We start from the raw sequence: 18,383 nt of genomic DNA, 5'->3' as shown, positions 1-18,383 counted from the left end.
GGAGAAATACAGTAAGAAGCTCTGCTATCAACCTCTCACATCCCTCTCTTTCTCCCTCTCTGGAAGTCAGACACTGCAGTGATGCCCTCGGTTTGAGCAGGACACAGGTGCAGAGTGAGAGAAAGAGAGGACTTTAGAGTCAGACATTCTTTATTCTCCTCTTTAAATCCTGGCATGGGGCGGCAGGTAGCCTAGTGGTTAGAGCGTTGGACCAGTAAATGAAAGGTTGCTAGATCAAATCCCCGAGCCGACGAGGTAAAAATCTGTCGTCCTGCCCCTGAACAAGGCAGTTAACCCACTGTTCCTAGGCCGTCATTGTAAATAAGAATTTGTTCTTAACTGACTTGCCTAGTTAAATAAAGGTCAAATAAAAAATGAATGAGGCTCAGACATGACAGGCTGTGCCAGAGGAAAGAGGCAGGCAGGGAGGGAGGAACAAGGATGGATGGGGTGGGGTCGATATGCAACCTCTATCCTCATTGGTAAGCCACTTTCTTTGCCTGCCTGCAAGGCTCAAGCTGATTGGCTGTGGCCTCACTGCAGCTACAGTTGTGGAGAAATGCTCTTTCTCTCTTTTCCTCATCACTCCCTTCCCCTCTATATATTCATAACTGTCTGCGACGGCAGCAGACAGACTGCTGGTGGGGATCGGCAGTTTCAGCCGGCCAGCCTGTGGCGGCCTCATTTTCAGCACACATCGCAGCATGATTCATGTCAAGTTGGTCAATTACATTCAGCTCTGCAAAGCTCATGTGACTTAAAGGGACATCTCTTTCTTGCTAGCTTTCTCTTTGTTCCCTCCCTCTTTCTCCCCCTCTTTCTCCCTCCCTCTCTCTATCACTCCCTCTCTCTATCACTCCCTCCATCCTTCCCGTTATCCCTCCCTCTCTCTATCGCTCCCTTTATCCCTCCCTCTATCCCTCCCTCAGTCTCTCTCACTCCCTCCCTTTATCCCTCCCTCTATCCCTCCCTCTATCTCCTTGTATCTCTTAATTAAGACATTGCTTGTCCTTTCCTGTGCATTGTAGCCTCCCTACTAGCCTCCCTCTCCGTCTGCTCTATCTGTGTGTCTCTCTTTCACCTCATGACCTCATCACCCAGTTAGACTCTATAGGTTTCTGTTGTAAGTTGACAGTGTAGGTTGGATTCTAATGCAGTTATATTCTACATTCAGGATGCCTGCTTTTCATGGAACCCTTTTCTGCAATTGATTTTTTATTTTATTATTTTAAACCGACTGCTGACTAATTTTGATCATCTGTCTCTTCTTGCAACCTAAAGACAGGTTTTTACGGCAGGGGCAGCCACATGAAGAGGTCAATAAAGAGGATGACGAAGACGGAAGGATAAACGACAAGAGACAGCCAGGGAAGGAAGAAACGTGGAGAAGGAGGGATGAGAAAGAGACTAAAATAAGAGGAGGAAGTGGAACTCCAAAGTGCCTAAGAAGACTGTGAGTGGGTGCCTGACGTTCTGGTCTGGAGTGTTTGGCTGGCTGGTGGCCTGCTGCCTCTGTGTACTGCTGCTGTCTGCATAGGACAGGCTCCTGGCCCTGCTAGGTGAGAGTAGAGCAAAGCACAGCACTGTGTGTGTGTTTATTTGTGTGTGTTTGGCCTTGAATGAGGCTATATGTGACCCTGACAGCCAGAGAGTCATTCCGTCCTGCTGCTGATCTGCAATCCGCCCACCTCCCCTCAGCCTCCACCTCCCCCCAGCCTCCACCTCCCCTCAGCCTCCACCTCACCCCAGCCTCCACCTCCCCCCAGCCTCCACCTCGTCATCAATACAAGGACACTGGTCGATAAGCTTCTGCTTTTTTATCTTTCCTTTTTCTAAACAGCCTGACCAGCCATACTAAACGCTACAGAAGCCGTGTCACAGTTCTGGATATTTGGGGTGGTTTTGGGGTTTCTGTCTGAAGAATGGAGTGACCAGCGCGCGCAAGACAGAGACAGACACACTGACGGACATACGAAGAGGAAGCTGTCATTGGAAGGCCTCTCTCTAGGACAATGCATGTCTGAACTATATATCTCAGCATGCCAGAGTAAGGTCCCCCAATTTCGTCCTTTTTCTATGAGACAGAGCTGGCCTCTGCTCACCTCTATCTCTGAGAACTCATCCCATCGTCAGTGGATCAGGGATCTGCACCGTACCCAAGAAAACCCACTACTCCAGCCTCCATACCCAGAAACTCAAAGTCATTTCAAAAGACCAGCTTATTCATTGTATCCAGTATAACGAAGTCTTTCATTTAATTTCACGCACTCATCTCCTCTTGTCTTGCCAAGGAGTTTCCAATTTATTTTCGTCTGCATCAGGGCTTTTTGTTTGTGCACTAAGTCCCGATTGTGTCCAACCCTAGACCCTACTCCTTTATCCACTTGCCCCTTCTTGTCCCGAGGGGCTGTAATGGCAGTCAATATGGGAAGTATGGCCATGGGCCGGGACACTAAGTGGTTGACCCTAGAGGTGTGTCGAGAGTTTCAGAGGGGTACCTGCTCCCGCTCGGACGCTGAGTGTAAGTTCGCCCACCCAGCCAGGAGCTGCCACGTGGACAATGGCAGAGTCATCGCCTGCTTCGACTCACTCAAGGTAACAGTCAGCATCACAAACAACACACACACACACACACACACACACACACACACACACACACACACACACACACACACACACACACACACACACACACACACACACACACACACAGCAGGCACTGTCTGACAATAAGGTAAGGGAAAACACTCTCTCTCAGACACACACCACACAACCAACCTGTAAATCGTTTTTGAAATTCATCAACTAGCCTACTAAGGGATTAGTAATAGACAATAGTTTTTACATTTTGTGAATGAGTTTACAAAACATGAAGAACACCTGTTCTTTCCATGATGTAGACTGACAAGGTGAATCCAGGTGACCGCTATGATCCCTTATTGACGCCCCTTGTTAAATCCACTTCAAGCAGTGTAGATGAAGGGGAGGAGACAGGTTAAATAAGTATTTGTTAAGCCTTGAGACAATTGAGACATGGATTGTGTGTGTGCCTTTCAGAGGGTGAATGGGCAAGACAAAAGATTGAAGTGCCTTTGAACTGGGTTTGGTAGTAGGTGCCAGGCGCACCGGTTTGAGTGTGTCAAGAACTGCAACGTTGCTGGGGTTTTAACGCTCAACAGTTTCCCATGTGTATTAAGAATGGTCCACCACCCAAAGGACATACAGCCAACTTGACACAACTGTGGGAAGCATTGGAGTCAACATGGGCCAACATCCCTGTGGAACGCTTTTAAGTCCTTGTAGAGTTCATGCCTCAATGAATTGAGGCTGTTCTGAGGGCAAAAGGGGTTGCAACTCAATATTAGGAAAGTGTTCCTAATGATTTTTACACTCAGTGTATATTATATTGGACCTGTGAAGAGGGAGTTGACTTATAAGCTGTTTTAAAAGATTTGTCAAGACCAGGAACTGTTCAACCACACCCACCCTCTGTGCCTTTCCTTGCTATCTACGAATCAGTTCTGAGGTAGAGCTGGGACGATAAACCAAACATTATCGACAACGATCATACTGATCACTTATCCCAGGCATTTTCTTGATATTGTTCATTATGATAAGTAGCCTATACTAGAGAAATGTGAAGTTTGAAGTGAAATGAGTTTGCTAATATGGGTGATTGTTAATAGGACAATTGATGGGTAGTAGTAGTTTAAAATATAATTTAAAAAGTCCACAATGTTATAAACATATCTTTATTTTTATCATTATCGCATCAATTCAGGTAATTTATCCCATTACTCTGTACTGCTGAGTCGGTGTCCCTTTACTCTGTACTGCTGACTAACTGTCCCTCTACTCTGTACTGCTGACTAGCTGTCCCTCTACTCTGTACTGCTGACTAGCTGTCCCTCTACTCTGTACTGCTGACTAGCTGTCCCTCTACTCTGTACTGCTGACTAACTGTCCCTCTACTCTGTACTGCTGACTAACTGTCCCTCTACTCTGTACTGCTGAGTCGGTGTCCCTTTACTCTGTACTGCTGACTAACTGTCCCTCTACTCTGTACTGCTGACTAGCTGTCCCTCTACTCTGTACTGCTGACTAGCTGTCCCTCTACTCTGTACTGCTGACTAGCTGTCCCTCTACTCTGTACTGCTGACTAGCTGTCCCTCTACTCTGTACTGCTGACTAGCTGTCCCTTTACCCTCTACTGCTGACTAGCTGTCCCTCTACTCTGTACTGCTGACTAGCTGTCCCTTTACTCTGTACTGCTGACTAGCTGTCCCTTTACTCTGTACTGCTGACTAGCTGTCCCTCTACTCTGTACTGCTGACTAGCTGTCCCTTTACCCTCTACTGCTGACTAGCTGTCCCTCTACTCTGTACTGCTGACTAGCTGTCCCTTTACTCTGTACTGCTGACTAGCTGTCCCTTTACTCTGTACTGCTGACTAGCTGTCCCTTTACTCTCTACTGCTGACTAGCTGTCCCTCTACTCTGTACTGCTGACTAGCTGTCCCTCTACTCTGTACTGCTGACTAGCTGTCCCTCTACTCTGTACTGCTGACTAGCTGTCCCTTTACCCTCTACTGCTGACTAGCTGTCCCTCTACTCTGTACTGCTGACTAGCTGTCCCTTTACTCTGTACTGCTGACTAGCTGTCCCTTTACTCTGTACTGCTGACTAACTGTCCCTTTACTCTGTACTGCTGACTAGCTGTCCCTTTACTCTGTACTGCTGACTAGCTGTCCCTTTACTCTGTACTGCTGACTAGCTGTCCCTTTACTCTGTACTGCTGACTAGCTGTCCCTTTACTCTGTACTGCTGACTAGCTGTCCCTTTACTCTGTACTGCTGACTAGCTGTCCCTCTACTCTGTACTGCTGACTAGCTGTCCCTTTACTCTGTACTGCTGACTAGCTGTCCCTTTACTCTGTACTGCTGACTAGCTGTCCCTTTACTCTGTACTGCTGACTAGCTGTCCCTTTACTCTGTACTGCTGACTAACTGTCCCTCTACTCTGTACTGCTGATTCGGTGTCCCTCTACTCTGTACCGCTGACTAGCTGTCCCTCTACTGCTGACTAGCTGTCCCTCTACTCTGTACTGCTGACTAGCGGTCCCTCTACTTTGTACTGCTGACTAGCTGTCCCTCTACTCTGTACTGCTGACTAGGTGTCCCTCTACTCTGTACTGCTGACTAGCTGTCCCTCTACTCTGTACTGCTGACTAGCTGTCCCTCTACTCTGTACTGCTGACTAACTGTCTCTCTACTCTGAACTGCTGACTAGGTGTCCCTCTACTCTGTACTGCTGACTAGCTGTCCCTCTACTCTGTACTGCTGACTATCTGTCCCTCTACTCTGTACTGCTGACTAGCTGTCCCTCTACTCTGTACTGCTGACTAGGTGTCCCTCTACTCTGTACTGCTGACTAGCTGTCCCTCTACTCTGTACTGCTGACTAGCTGTCCCTCTACTCTGTACTGTTGACTAGCTGTCCCTCTGCTGATGTGGCCCTGCCCCTCTACACAGAACCACTGCAGCTGCTCCCTGTCTGTGGCCCCTCTCACCTCCTCCCAGAGACAGCAGCACTACCACAGACAGACACACACCATTAACCACACAGTTGAGATGCAGCTATTTCGGGTGGATAGCCTTAGCACTGTGACTAGGCTTTGTAAATATAGTTTGTGTGCGTGCATGTGTGTGTCCGTGTGTTGTGTGTCTACTTGTTTGTGTGTGTGTGTGTGTGTCTATCCAGCATCCCCTGCAGAAAGAGAGAGCCCCAGACAAGGGGTTCTCTGTCTGAGTGCAGCTGCTGTCTCCCCGTTTATTGAGTTAGAATGTATTATTCAGCCATTTTTCTGTGTTATGTCTTCCAGAGCAGGAGAGGGAGATGGAGGGAGGGAGAGAGGGAGAGAGAGAGAGAGCAGCCTAGCAACAGCGCAGGAGTGCCTATCCATTGGACAGTTCAGTTTGATCTCTGTGAGTGGCTGTTTTTAGCACAGAGCAACAGCCTGCTTTCTGTATCGGTTGTATTGAGGGATAAGCGAAGCAAGGTGTTTTTTTAGTGTCAGAGGTGATAATGTGGTGCGTGAAAGGCTGCCTGTCTGAGGTTGTAGGGTCACTCCAGCATTGCTTAAAGAAAGTGTTTATGTGAGAGACAACGAACGGTCAACATGGCTCTCTCTTTATCAAGAGTCACACACCCTGACACACACACCTCTGTCCTTTTTGACTGTTTCTCTCCAGTCCTCACTAAGGTTATATTGATTGTTCAACAGTATAGCTCCACAGACTTCGTTTTTCTCACTTTTACTTATTCACTTTAAAGAACAAGGAAACAAGTTATGTTCCCACTCGTGATATGCCTCTATTCCATCCTTCCCTCCTCTCTCATTCCCCTTCCCTCCTTTCCTCCTCTCTCCTTTCCTCCTCTCTCCTTCCCTCCTCTCGCCTTCCCCCTCCCAATGCTGCTAATTTATGGATTTATCTTTTAATGGCTTCCTCACTGTCCCCTCCATATCTAACATCTTCTCTGCAGTCCTCTTCTCTCCTACTCCTCCCCCATTAGCCCTGTCTGTCTGGCCAGGCTGACTGTCAACCTGTTGGGGGAAGGGAGTCATTAAACCTTGTAACAATGTCAACCCATTTTGAAATGATGATCATAGTGACTACCACATCTACTTGCTGGTTTAGACCCAGTTACACCGTTTGGAGACTAAATGCATTCAGGAGTCAGAGCTTGTTTGGATGACGTAATTGTCTAGCATGCGGACAAGCATGAGCAGCAGGGCAAGATGGCTGAGAGATTTTTCCCCCTCTGTAGTCCAGATCAAGTTGTTAGTCAGAAAAGTCTAGTCTTTGCTGTAAATGTTTTCTTAGCATGTTTTGTTTAATGTAGATACTACATGTTGTCATCCTTGTATAGGATGAATGCCCATCTCTCCCTTCCTCCCTCCCCCTCTATCTCCCTCCCTTCCCCTTCTCTCTCTCTCTCTCTCTCTCCCTCCCTCTCTGTGCAGCACAGATGGTACTGTACAAGGAGGGACTTCCTCCCTGTTTTTTAGTGTGTTGCCATGGCTACCTTAGAGGAGGATTTTTCTGACCCAATATATTTTACTTGACATTACTTTTCATTTCTTTCTCCTCATGTTTTCCCTCTCATCCTGTCTTTCTGTTCCCCTCTCCACCTGTCTTTCTGTTTCTCCTCTCCTCCTGTCTTTCTGTTTCTCCTCTCCTCCTGTCTTTCTGTTTCTCCTCTCCTCCAGGCTTTCTGTTTCTCCTCTCCTCCTGTCTTTCTGTTTCTCCTCTCCTCCTGTCTTTCTGTTTCTCCCCTCATCCTGTCTTTCTGTTCCCCCTCTCCACCTGTCCTCCTGTTTCTCCTCTCCTCCTGTCTTTCTGTTTCTCCTCTCATCCTGTCTTTCTGTTCCCCTCTCCACCTGTCTTTCTGTTTCTCCTCTCCTCCTGTCTTTCTGTTTCTCCTCTCCTCCTGTCTTTCTGTTTCTCCTCTCCTCCTGTCTTTCTGTTCCCCCTCTCCTCCTGTCTTTCTGTTTCTCCTCTCCTCCTGTCTTTCTGTTCCCCCTCTCCTCCTGTCTTTATGTTTCTCCTCTCTTCCTGTCTTTCTGTTTCTCCTCTCTTCCTGTCTTTCTGTTTCTCCTCTCTTCCTGTCTTTCTGTTTCTCCTCTCTTCCTGTCTTTCTGTTTCTCCTCTCCTCCTGTCTTTCTGTTTCTCCTCTCTTCCTGTCTTTCTGTTTCTCCTCTCCTCCTGTCTTTCTGTTCCCCCTCTCCTCCTGTCTTTCTGTTTCTCCTCTCTTCCTGTCTTTCTGTTTCTCCTCTCTTCCTGTCTTTCTGTTTCTCCTCTCTTCCTGTCTTTCTGTTTCTCCTCTCCTCCTGTCTTTCTGTTTCTCCTCTCTTCCTGTCTTTCTGTTTCTCCTCTCCTCCTGTCTTTCTGTTCCCCCTCTCCTCCTGTCTTTCTGTTTCTCCTCTCCTCCTGTCTTTCTGTTTCTCCTCTCCTCCTGTCTTTCTGTTTCTCCTCTCCTCCTGTCTTTCTGTTTCTCCTCTCCTCCTGTCTTTCTGTTTCCCCCTCTCCTCCTGTCTTTCTGTTTCTCCTCTCCTCCTGTCTTTCTGTTTCTCCTCTCCTCCTGTCTTTCTGTTTCTCCTCTCCTGTCTTTCTGTTTCCCCCTCTCCTCCTGTCTTTCTGTGTGTTGTACTGTACAGTAGGTAGAGCTGGGATCATTAGAGAGATGAGAGGATCCATTAATAGGTCAGATAGCGGTGGGCTTTTCTATCACCTCATAGTTTAGGTTAGTTAGTTTACCAACCTGATAATGTTATGATAATAAAACATGTATTTTACCTTTATTTTACCAGGTAAGACCCATTGAGGTATAAAAAAAGAATTACAGAAAAATACTAAATACACACAAAAGACAAAGTGTCACAAGTTACAGATACAATTGAAGATTAGAAACAACTGCAGTTATTACACAGTGTTGCTGATCAGAGTCTTAAAAACAGGCAAGGACACTAACTCCCTTAACTTGAATATAATTTGAAGCATGTTCCGGGATGGAAGGGCATTATGGGAAAAAATATTATTTCCCCATCTCAGTTCTAGCCTTAGGAACAGACAAGGACAACAGCGACGGTGAACGAAGACTATATTGAGTGACTGATCTGGTCAGTAAGGAACAGAGATATAAAGGGAGCTGTCCATCAATGCTTTGGACACAAAAGTGTATCAGTGCTTTTGCCCCCTGGTGGAGGGAGAGGTCCATTGCACCATAGCATACATCTGTATGTACACCAAGGGGCTAAAGCACTGATACACTTTGGTGTTCAAACTCACAGTGATGGGTGAGTGATCTAGCATTGGTAATACATCTTAAAGCACCATGATACACTGTGTCCAGAGTTTAAGGTCCTTGCTGAGGTCTGCATATAGACAATATCACCATAATCCAGCACTGATTCAAAAAAAAGTGCTTTGAACAAGATATTTTCTGACTAACATTGAAAAGCAAGATTTGTGCCTGAAATAGAAACCCAATTCCAACTTCGGTTTCTTGGTCAAGTTTATTTTTTATATTTTTTATTTAACACATCATGGTAGCAACACAACATAACAACAACATGGTAGCAACACAACATGGTAGCAGCACAAAACATGGTACAAACATTATTGGGCACAGACAACAGCAAAAAGGGCAAGAAGGTAGAGACAACAATACATCATGCAAAGCAGCCACAACTGTCAGCAAGAGTGTCCATGATTGAGTCTTTGAATGAAGAGATAAAACTGTCCAGTTTGAGTGTTTGTTGCAGCTCGTTCCAGTCGCTAGCTGCCGCGAACTGAAAAGAGGAGCGACCCAGGGATGTGTGTGCTTTGGGGACCTTTAACAGAATGTGACTGGCAGAACGGGTGTATGTGGAGGATGAGGGCTGCTGTAGGTATCTCAGATAGGGGGGAGTGAGGCCTAAGAGGGTTTTATAAATAAGCATCAACCAGTGGGTCTTGCGATGGGTATACAGAGATGACCAGTTTGCAGAGTAGTATAGAGTGCAGTGAAGTGTCCAATAAGGAACATTGGTGGCAAATCTAATGGCCGAATGGTAAAGAACATCTAGCCGCTCGAGAGCACCTTTACCTGCCAATCGATAAATTATGTCTCCGTATTCTAGCATGGGTAGGATGGTCATCTGAATCAGGGTTAGTTTGGCAGCTGGGGTGAAAGAGGAATGATTAAGATAGAGGAAACCAAGTCTAGATTTAACTTTAGCCTGCAGATTTGATATGTGCTAAGAGGACAGTCTACCGTCTAACCGTACTCCCAAGTACTTGTATGAGGTGACTACCTCAAGCTCTAAACCCTCAGAGGTAGTAATTACACCGGTGGGGAGAGGGGCATTCTTGCTACCAAACCACATGACCTTTGTTTTAGAGTTGTTCAGAACAAGGTTAAGGACAGAGAAAGCTTGTTGGATACTAAGAAAGCTTTATTGTAGAGCATTTAACACAAAATCCGGGGAGGGGCCAGCTGAGTATAAGACTGTATCATCTTCATATAAATGGATGAGAGCGCTTCCTACTGCTTGTGCAATGTTGCTGATGTAAATTGAGAAGAGCGTGGGGCCTAGGGTTGAGCCTTGGGGTACTCCCTTGGTGACAGGCAGTGGCTGAGACAGCAGATGTTTTGACTTTATACTCTGCACTTTTTGAGAGAGGTAGTTAGGAAACCAGGCCAAAGACCCCGCAGAGACAGCAATACTCCTTATCCGGCCCACAAGAATGGAATGGTCTACCGTATCAAAAGCTTTGGCCAAGTAAATGAAAACAGCAGCACAACATTTCTTAGAATCAAGGGTAATGGTGACATCATTGAGGACCTTAAGGTTGCAGTGACACATCCATAACCTAAGTGGAAACCAGATTGCAAACCGAAGAGAATACTATAGATATCAAGAAAGCCAGTGAGTTGATTATTGACAAGTTTTTCCAACACTTTTGATAAACAGGGCAAAATAGAAATATGCCTATAACAGTTAGGATCAGCTTGGTCTCGCCCTTTAAATAAAGGATGCCCAGTGGCTGCCTTCCAAGCAATGGGAACCTCTCTAGAGAGGAGAGACAGGCGTGGCGATGATAGGGGCAGCAACCTTAAAGAAGAAAGCGTCTAAACCATCTGGCCCAGATGTTTTTGTTGGAGTCAAGTTTAAGGAGCTCCTTTAGCACCTCGGACTCAGTGACCGCCTGCAGGGAGAAACTTTGTAGCGTGGCAGGGGAAAAAGAGGGAGCAGCATCAGGGATAGTCGCATTAGAAAGGGTGGGAGATGAGGAAATGTTGGACTGGCAAGGAAGCATGGCTGAGTCAAATAGAAATCCTGACTTAATGAATTGGTGATTAAAGAGCTCAGCCATGTGCTCCTTGTCAGTAACAACCACATATTCAACATTAAGGGACATGGGCAGCTGTGAGGAGGATGGTTTATTCTTCAGAACTGTTTAAAGCTGCTGTTTAAAACCATATTCCAGAACTTCTTGGGGTTAGACCCACAGAGAGAGAACTGTTCCTTAAAGTAACTAACTTTGGCCTTCCGGATAGCCCGAATGCACTTATTTCTCATTTGCCTAAATGAGAGCCAGTCAGCCTGAGTATCAAGGTGCTGTTTAAAATTGAGCTTTTCATCTAACCAAATCCCAAGATACTTATAGGAGTTGACCCTATCAATTTGCTGGCCTTTTATTGTTAAAATCTGCAAGTGACTCCATCTTTAGATGTGCTAGAATAAATACTTGTGTCATCAGCATACAGATGGAGATTTGCAGTCAGAGCTCTTCCCTATATCATGTATGTGCAGTGTAAAAAGGATCAGACCTAAAATTGAGCCCTGGCGAACTCTTTTGTAACCCACGAAAATCTGATTTCATTACCCTCCTGTGCTACACACTGTGTTCTGTCAGAAAGGTAGTTCTGGCACCAATCCAATGCATCAACGCTTAAACCAACCTTTTTTCATCTATGCAACAGCAGGGCATGGTCAACAGTCAACAGTGTCCAAGGCCTTCGATACGTCCATAATGAGCTCTCATTACTGACATCCCTGAAAAAGCTTGCCTCTCTAGTGTGTGTGTGTGTGTGTGTGTGTGTGCGTATTAATGTGGTTGTCTATATACAGTATGCCTTTACTGTATGTTTTTCAGTGATATATAATGTTCTGTGAACAACCCCCTGGGTGGTGATATATAATGTTCTGTGAACCCCCTGGGTGGTGATATATATAATGCTCTGTGAACAAACCCCTGGGTGGTGATATATATATAATGCTCTGTGAACAACCCCCTGGGTGGTGATATATATATAATGCTCTGTGAACAACCCCCTGGGTGGTGATATATATAATGTTCTGTGAACAAACCCCTGGGTGGTGATATATATATAATGCTCTGTGAACAACCCCCTGGGTGGTGATATATATAATGTTCTGTGAACAATCCCCTGGGTGGTGATATATATAATGTTCTGTGAACAACCCCCTGGGTGGTGATATATATAATGTTCTGTGAACAACCCCCTGGGTGGTGATATATATAATGTTCTGTGAACAACCCCCTGGGTGGTGATATATAATGTTCTGTGAACAACCCCCTGGGTGGTGATATACAGTGCCTTGCGAAAGTATTCGGCCCCCTTGAACTTTGCGACCTTTTGCCACATTTCAGGCTTCAAACATAAAGATATAAAACTGTATTTTTTTGTGAAGAATCAACAAGTGGGACACAATCATGAAGTGGAACGACATTTATTGGATATTTCAAACTTTTTTAACAAATCAAAAACTGAAAGATTGTCCGTGCAAAATTATTCAGCCCCTTTACTTTCAGTGCAGCAAACTCTCTCCAGAAGTGCAGTGAGGATCTCTGAATGATCCAATGTTGACCTAAATTACTAATGATGATAAATACAATCGACCTGTGTGTAATCAAGTCTCCGTATAAATGCACCTGCACTGTGATAGTCTCAGAGGTCCGTTAAAAGCGCAGAGAGCATCATGAAGAACAAGGAACACACCAGGCAGGTCCGAGATACTGTTGTGAAGAAGTTTAAAGCCGGATTTGGATACAAAAAGATTTCCCAAGCTTTAAACATCCCAAGGAGCACTGTGCAAGCGATAATATTGAAATGGAAGGAGTATCAGACCACTGCAAATCTACCAAGACCTGGCCGTCCCTCTAAACTTTCAGCTCATACAAGGAGAAGACTGATCAGAGATGCAGCCAAGAGGCCCATGATCACTCTGGATGAACTGCAGAGATCTACAGCTGAGGTGGGAGACTCTGTCCATAGGACAACAATCAGTCGTATATTGCACAAATCTGGCCTTTATGGAAGAGTGGCAAGAAGAAAGCCATTTCTTAAAGATATCCATAAAAAGTGTAGTTTAAAGTTTGCCACAAGCCACCTGGGAGACACACCAAACATGTGGAAGACGGTGCTCTGGTCAGATGAAACCAAAATTGAACTTTTTGGCAACAATGCAAAACGTTATGTTTGGCGTAAAAGCAACACCCTGAACACACCATCCCCACTGTCAAACATGGTGGTGGCAGCATCATGGTTTGGGCCTGCTTTTCTTCAGCAGGGACAGGGAAGATGGTTAAAATTGATGGGAAGATGGATGGAGCCAAATACAGGACCATTCTGGAAGAAAACCTGATGGAGTCTGCAAAAGACCTGAGACTGGGACGGAGATTTGTCTTCCAACAAGACAATGATCCAAAACATAAAGCAAAATCTACAATGGAATGGTTCAAAAATAAACATATCCAGATGTTAGAATGGCCAAGTCAAAGTCCAGACCTGAATCCAATCGAGAATCTGTGGAAATAACTGAAAACTGCTGTTCACAAATGCTCTCCATCCAACCTCACTGAGCTCGAGCTGTTTTGCAAGGAGGAATGGGAAAAAATGTCAGTCTCTCGATGTGCAAAACTGATAGAGACATACCCCAAGCGACTTACAGCTGTAATCGCAGCAAAAGGTGGCGCTACAAAGTATTAACTTAAGGGGGCTGAATAATTTTGCACGCCCAATTTTTCAGTTTTTGATTTGTTAAAAAAGTTTGAAATATCCAATAAATGTCGTTCCACTTCATGATTGTGTCCCACTTGTTGTTGATTCTTCACAAAAAAATACAGTTTTATATCTTTATGTTTGAAGCCTGAAATGTGGCAAAAGGTCGCAAAGTTCAAGGGGGCCGAATACTTTCGCAAGGCACTGCATATAATGTTCTGTGAACAACCCCCTGGGTGGTGATATATATAATGTTCTGTGAACAACCCCCTGGGTGGTGAAATATATAATGTTCTGTGAACAACCCCCTGGGTGGTGAAATATATAATGCTCTGTGAACAACCCCCTGGGTGGTGATATATATAATGCTCTGTGAACAACCCCCTGGGTGGTGATATATATATATATAATGTTTTGTGAACAAACCCCTGGGTGGTGATGTATATAATGCTCTGTGAACAACCCCCTGGGTGGTGATATATATATAATGCTCTGTGAACAAACCCCTGGGTGGTGTTATATATAATGCTCTGTGAACAAACCCCTGGGTGGTGATATATATAATGTTCTGTGAACAACCCCCTGTGTGGTGAAATATATATAATGCTCTCTGAACAACCCCCTGGGTGATGATATATATAATGCTCTGTGAACAACCCCCTGGGTGGTGATATATATATATAATGCTCTGTGAACAACCCCCTGGGTGGTGATATATATAATGCTCTGTGAACAACCCCCTGGGTGGTGAAATAAATATCATGCTCTGTGAACAACCCCCTGGGTGGTGATATATATAATGCTCTGTGAACAACCCCCTGGGTGGTGATATATATATATAATGTTTTGTGAACAAACCCCTGGGTGGTGATGTATATAATGCTCTGTGAACAACCCCCTGGGTGGTGATATATATATATAATGTTTTGTGAACAACCCCCTGGGTGGTGATATATATAATGCTCTGTGAACAACCCCCTGGGTGGTGATATATATATATAATGTTTTGTGAACAAACCCCTGGGTGGTGATATATATAATGCTCTGTGAACAACCCCCTGGGTGGTGATATATATATATAATGTTTTGTGAACAAACCCCTGGGTGGTGATGTATATAATGCTCTGTGAACAACCCCCTGGGTGGTGATATATATATAATGCTCTGTGAACAAACCCCTGGGTGGTGTTATATATAATGCTCTGTGAACAAACCCCTGGGTGGTGATATATATAATGTTCTGTGAACAACCCCCTGGGTGGTGAAATATATATCATGCTCTGTGAACAACCCCCTGGGTGATGATATATATAATGTTCTGTGAACAACCCCCTGGGTGATGATATATATAATGCTCTGTGAACAACCCCCTGGGTGATGATATATATAATGCTCTGTGAACAACCCCCTGGGTGATGATATATATAATGCTCTGTGAACAACCCCCTGTGTGGTGAAATATATATAATGCTCTGTGAACAACCCCCTGGGTGATGATATATATAATGCTCTGTGAACAAACCCCTGGGTGGTGATATATATATATAATGCTCTGTGAACAACCCCCTGGGTGGTGATATATATAATGTTCTGTGAACAAACCCCTGGGTGGTGATATATATATATAATGCTCTGTGAACAACCCCCTGGGTGGTGATATATATAATGTTCTGTGAACAACCCCCTGGGTGGTGATATATATAATGTTCTGTGAACAAACCCCTGGGTGGTGATATATATATATAATGCTCTGTGAACAACCCCCTGGGTGGTGATATATATAATGCTCTGTGAACAACCCCCTGGGTGGTGTTATATATAATGCTCTGTGAACAAACCCCTGGGTGGTGATATATATAATGTTCTGTGAACAACCCCCTGGGTGGTGTTATATATAATGCTCTGTGAACAAACCCCTGGGTGGTGATATATATAATGTTCTGTGAACAACCCCCTGGGTGGTGAAATAAATATCATGCTCTGTGAACAACCCCCTGGGTGGTGATATAAATATCATGCTCTGTGAACAACCCCCTGGGTGGTGATATATATATAATGCTCTGAACAACCCCCTGGGTGGTGAAATAAATATCATGCTCTGTGAACAACCCCCTGGGTGGTGATATATATATAATGCTCTGAACAACCCCCTGGGTGGTGAAATAAATATCATGCTCTGTGAACAACCCCCTGGGTGGTGATATATATATAATGCTCTGAACAACCCCCTGGGTGGTGAAATAAATATCATGCTCTGTGAACAACCCCCTGGGTGGTGATATATATAATGTTCTGTGAACAAACCCCTGGGTGATGATATATATAATGCTCTATGAACAAACCCCTGGGTGGTGATATATATAATGCTCTGTGAACAACCCCCTGGGTGGTGAAATATATATCATGCTCTGTGAACAACCCCCTGGGTGATGATATATATAATGCTCTGTGAACAACCCCCTGGGTGGTGATATATATAATGCTCTGTGAACAACCCCCTGGGTGGTGATATATATAATGCTCTGTGAACAACCCCCTGTGTGGTGAAATATATATCATGCTCTGTGAACAACCCCCTGGGTGGTGATATATATAATGCTCTGTGAACAACCCCCTGGGTGGTGATATATATATATAATGCTCTGTGAACAACCCCCTGGGTGATGATATATATAATGCTCTGTGAACAACCCCCTGGGTGGTGATATATATAATGCTCTGTGAACAACCCCCTGGGTGGTGATATATATAATGCTCTGTGAACAACCCCCTGGGTGGTGATATATATAATGCTCTGTGAACAACCCCCTGGGTGATGATATATATAATGCTCTGTGAACAACCCCCTGTGTGGTGAAATATATATAATGCTCTGTGAACAACCCCCTGGGTGATGATATATATAATGTTCTGTGAACAACCCCCTGGGTGGTGAAATATATATCATGCTCTGTGAACAACCCCCTGGGTGGTGAAATAAATATCATGCTCTGTGAACAACCCCCTGGGTGGTGATATATATAATGTTCTGTGAACAAACCCCTGGGTGGTGATATATATAATGCTCTGTGAACAACCCCCTGGGTGATGATATATATAATGTTCTGTGAACAACCCCCTGGGTGGTGAAATATATATCATGCTCTGTGAACAACCCCCTGGGTGGTGAAATAAATATCATGCTCTGTGAACAACCCCCTGGGTGGTGATATATATAATGCTCTGTGAACAACCCCCTGGGTGATGATATATATAATGCTCTGTGAACAACCCCCTGGGTGGTGAAATATATATCATGCTCTGTGAACAACCCCCTGTGTGGTGAAATATATATAATGCTCTGTGAACAAACCCCTGGGTGGTGATATATATAATGTTCTGTGAACAACCCCCTGGGTGGTGAAATATATATCATGCTCTGTGAACAACCCCCTGGGTGGTGATATATATATAATGTTCTGTGAACAACCCCCTGGGTGGTGATATATATAATGTTCTGTGAACAACCCCCTGGGTGGTGATATATATAATGCTCTGTGAACAACCCCCTGGGTGGTGAAATAAATATCATGCTCTGTGAACAACCCCCTGGGTGGTGATATATATATAATGCTCTGAACAACCCCCTGGGTGGTGAAATATATATCATGCTCTGTGAACAACCCCCTGGGTGGTGATATATATATAATGCTCTGTGAACAACCCCTTGGGTGGTGATATATGTAATGCTCTGTGAACAAACCCCTGGGTGGTGAAATATATAATGTTCTGTGAACAACCCCATGGGTGGTGATATACAGTGCATTCAGAAAGTATTCAGACCCCTTGACTTTTTCAACATTTTGTTACGTTACAGCCTTATCCAAGAATTGATTTCATAAAACAAATGCCTCATCAATCTACACACAAAACCCCATAATGAAAAACCAAAAGCAGGTTAAAATAAAATAAATACCTTATTTACTAAAGAATTCAGACCCTTTGCTATGAGACTCGAAATTAAGCTCTGGTGCATCCTGTTTCCATTGATCATCCTTGAGATGCTTAACCAACTTGATTAGAGTCCACTTGTGGTAAATTTAATTGTTTGGACATGATTTGGAAAGTCACACACCTGTCTATATAAGGTCCCACATTTGGCAGTGCATGTCAGAGCAAAAATTAAACCGAATCAATGTCCGTAGAGCTCCGTGACAGCATTGTGTCGAGGCACAGATCTGGGGAAGGGTACCAAGACATTTCTGTAGCATTGAAGGTCCCCAAGAACACAGTGGCCTCCATCATTCTTAAATGGAAGAAGTTTGGAACCACCAAGACTCTTCCTAGAGCTGGCTGGCCAGCCAAACTGACCAATCAGGGGAGAAGGTCCTTGGTCTGGGAGGTGACCAAGAACCCAATAGTCACTCTGACAAAGCTCTAGAGTTCCTCTGTGGAGATGGGAGAAACTTCCAGAAGGACTAACATCTCTGTAGCACTCCACCAATCAGGCCTTTATGCTAGAGTGGCATGACAGCCAAAAGACACCTAAAGACTCTCAGACCATGAGAAACAAGATTCTCTGGTCTGATGAAATCAAGATTTAACTCTTTGGCCTGAATGCCAACGTCTGGAGGAAACCTGGCACCATCCCTACAGTGAAGCATGGTGGTGGCAGTATCATGCTGTGGGGATGTTTTTCAGTGGCAGGGACTGGGAGACTAGTCAGGATCGAGGGAAAGATGAACAGAGCAAAGTACAGAGAGATCCTTGATAAAAAAACTGCTCCGATCGAACATCACTGGAGAGACCTAAAAAAAAGCAGTGCAGCGACACTC

General features: G+C 44.7%; 1 protein-coding gene across 9 annotated transcripts in view; it reads left to right on the top strand.

Moving 5' to 3' along the window:
- mbnl3 (muscleblind-like splicing regulator 3) overlaps positions 1-18,383 on the top strand; it is an 86,898-nt gene that overhangs the window by 30,013 nt on the left and 38,502 nt on the right. For all 9 annotated transcript variants that reach the window (XM_090220279.1, XM_090220280.1, XM_090220273.1 and 6 more), the window contains exon 2: positions 1,282-2,595. In XM_090220279.1, the coding sequence (XP_090076405.1) occupies positions 2,413-2,595 (183 nt within the window). In that variant the 5' untranslated portion in view covers positions 1,282-2,412. The remainder of the gene's footprint in view (positions 1-1,281; positions 2,596-18,383) is intronic.

The sequence above is a fragment of the Oncorhynchus mykiss genome, chromosome 25 (assembly GCF_057628025.1).
Source record: "Oncorhynchus mykiss isolate SJ-2025 chromosome 25, ASM5762802v1, whole genome shotgun sequence".
Classification (NCBI taxonomy): Eukaryota; Metazoa; Chordata; class Actinopteri; order Salmoniformes; family Salmonidae; genus Oncorhynchus; species Oncorhynchus mykiss.
Note: the sequence above shows the minus strand (reverse complement) of the source record. Positions and strands in the feature narration are given on the sequence as shown.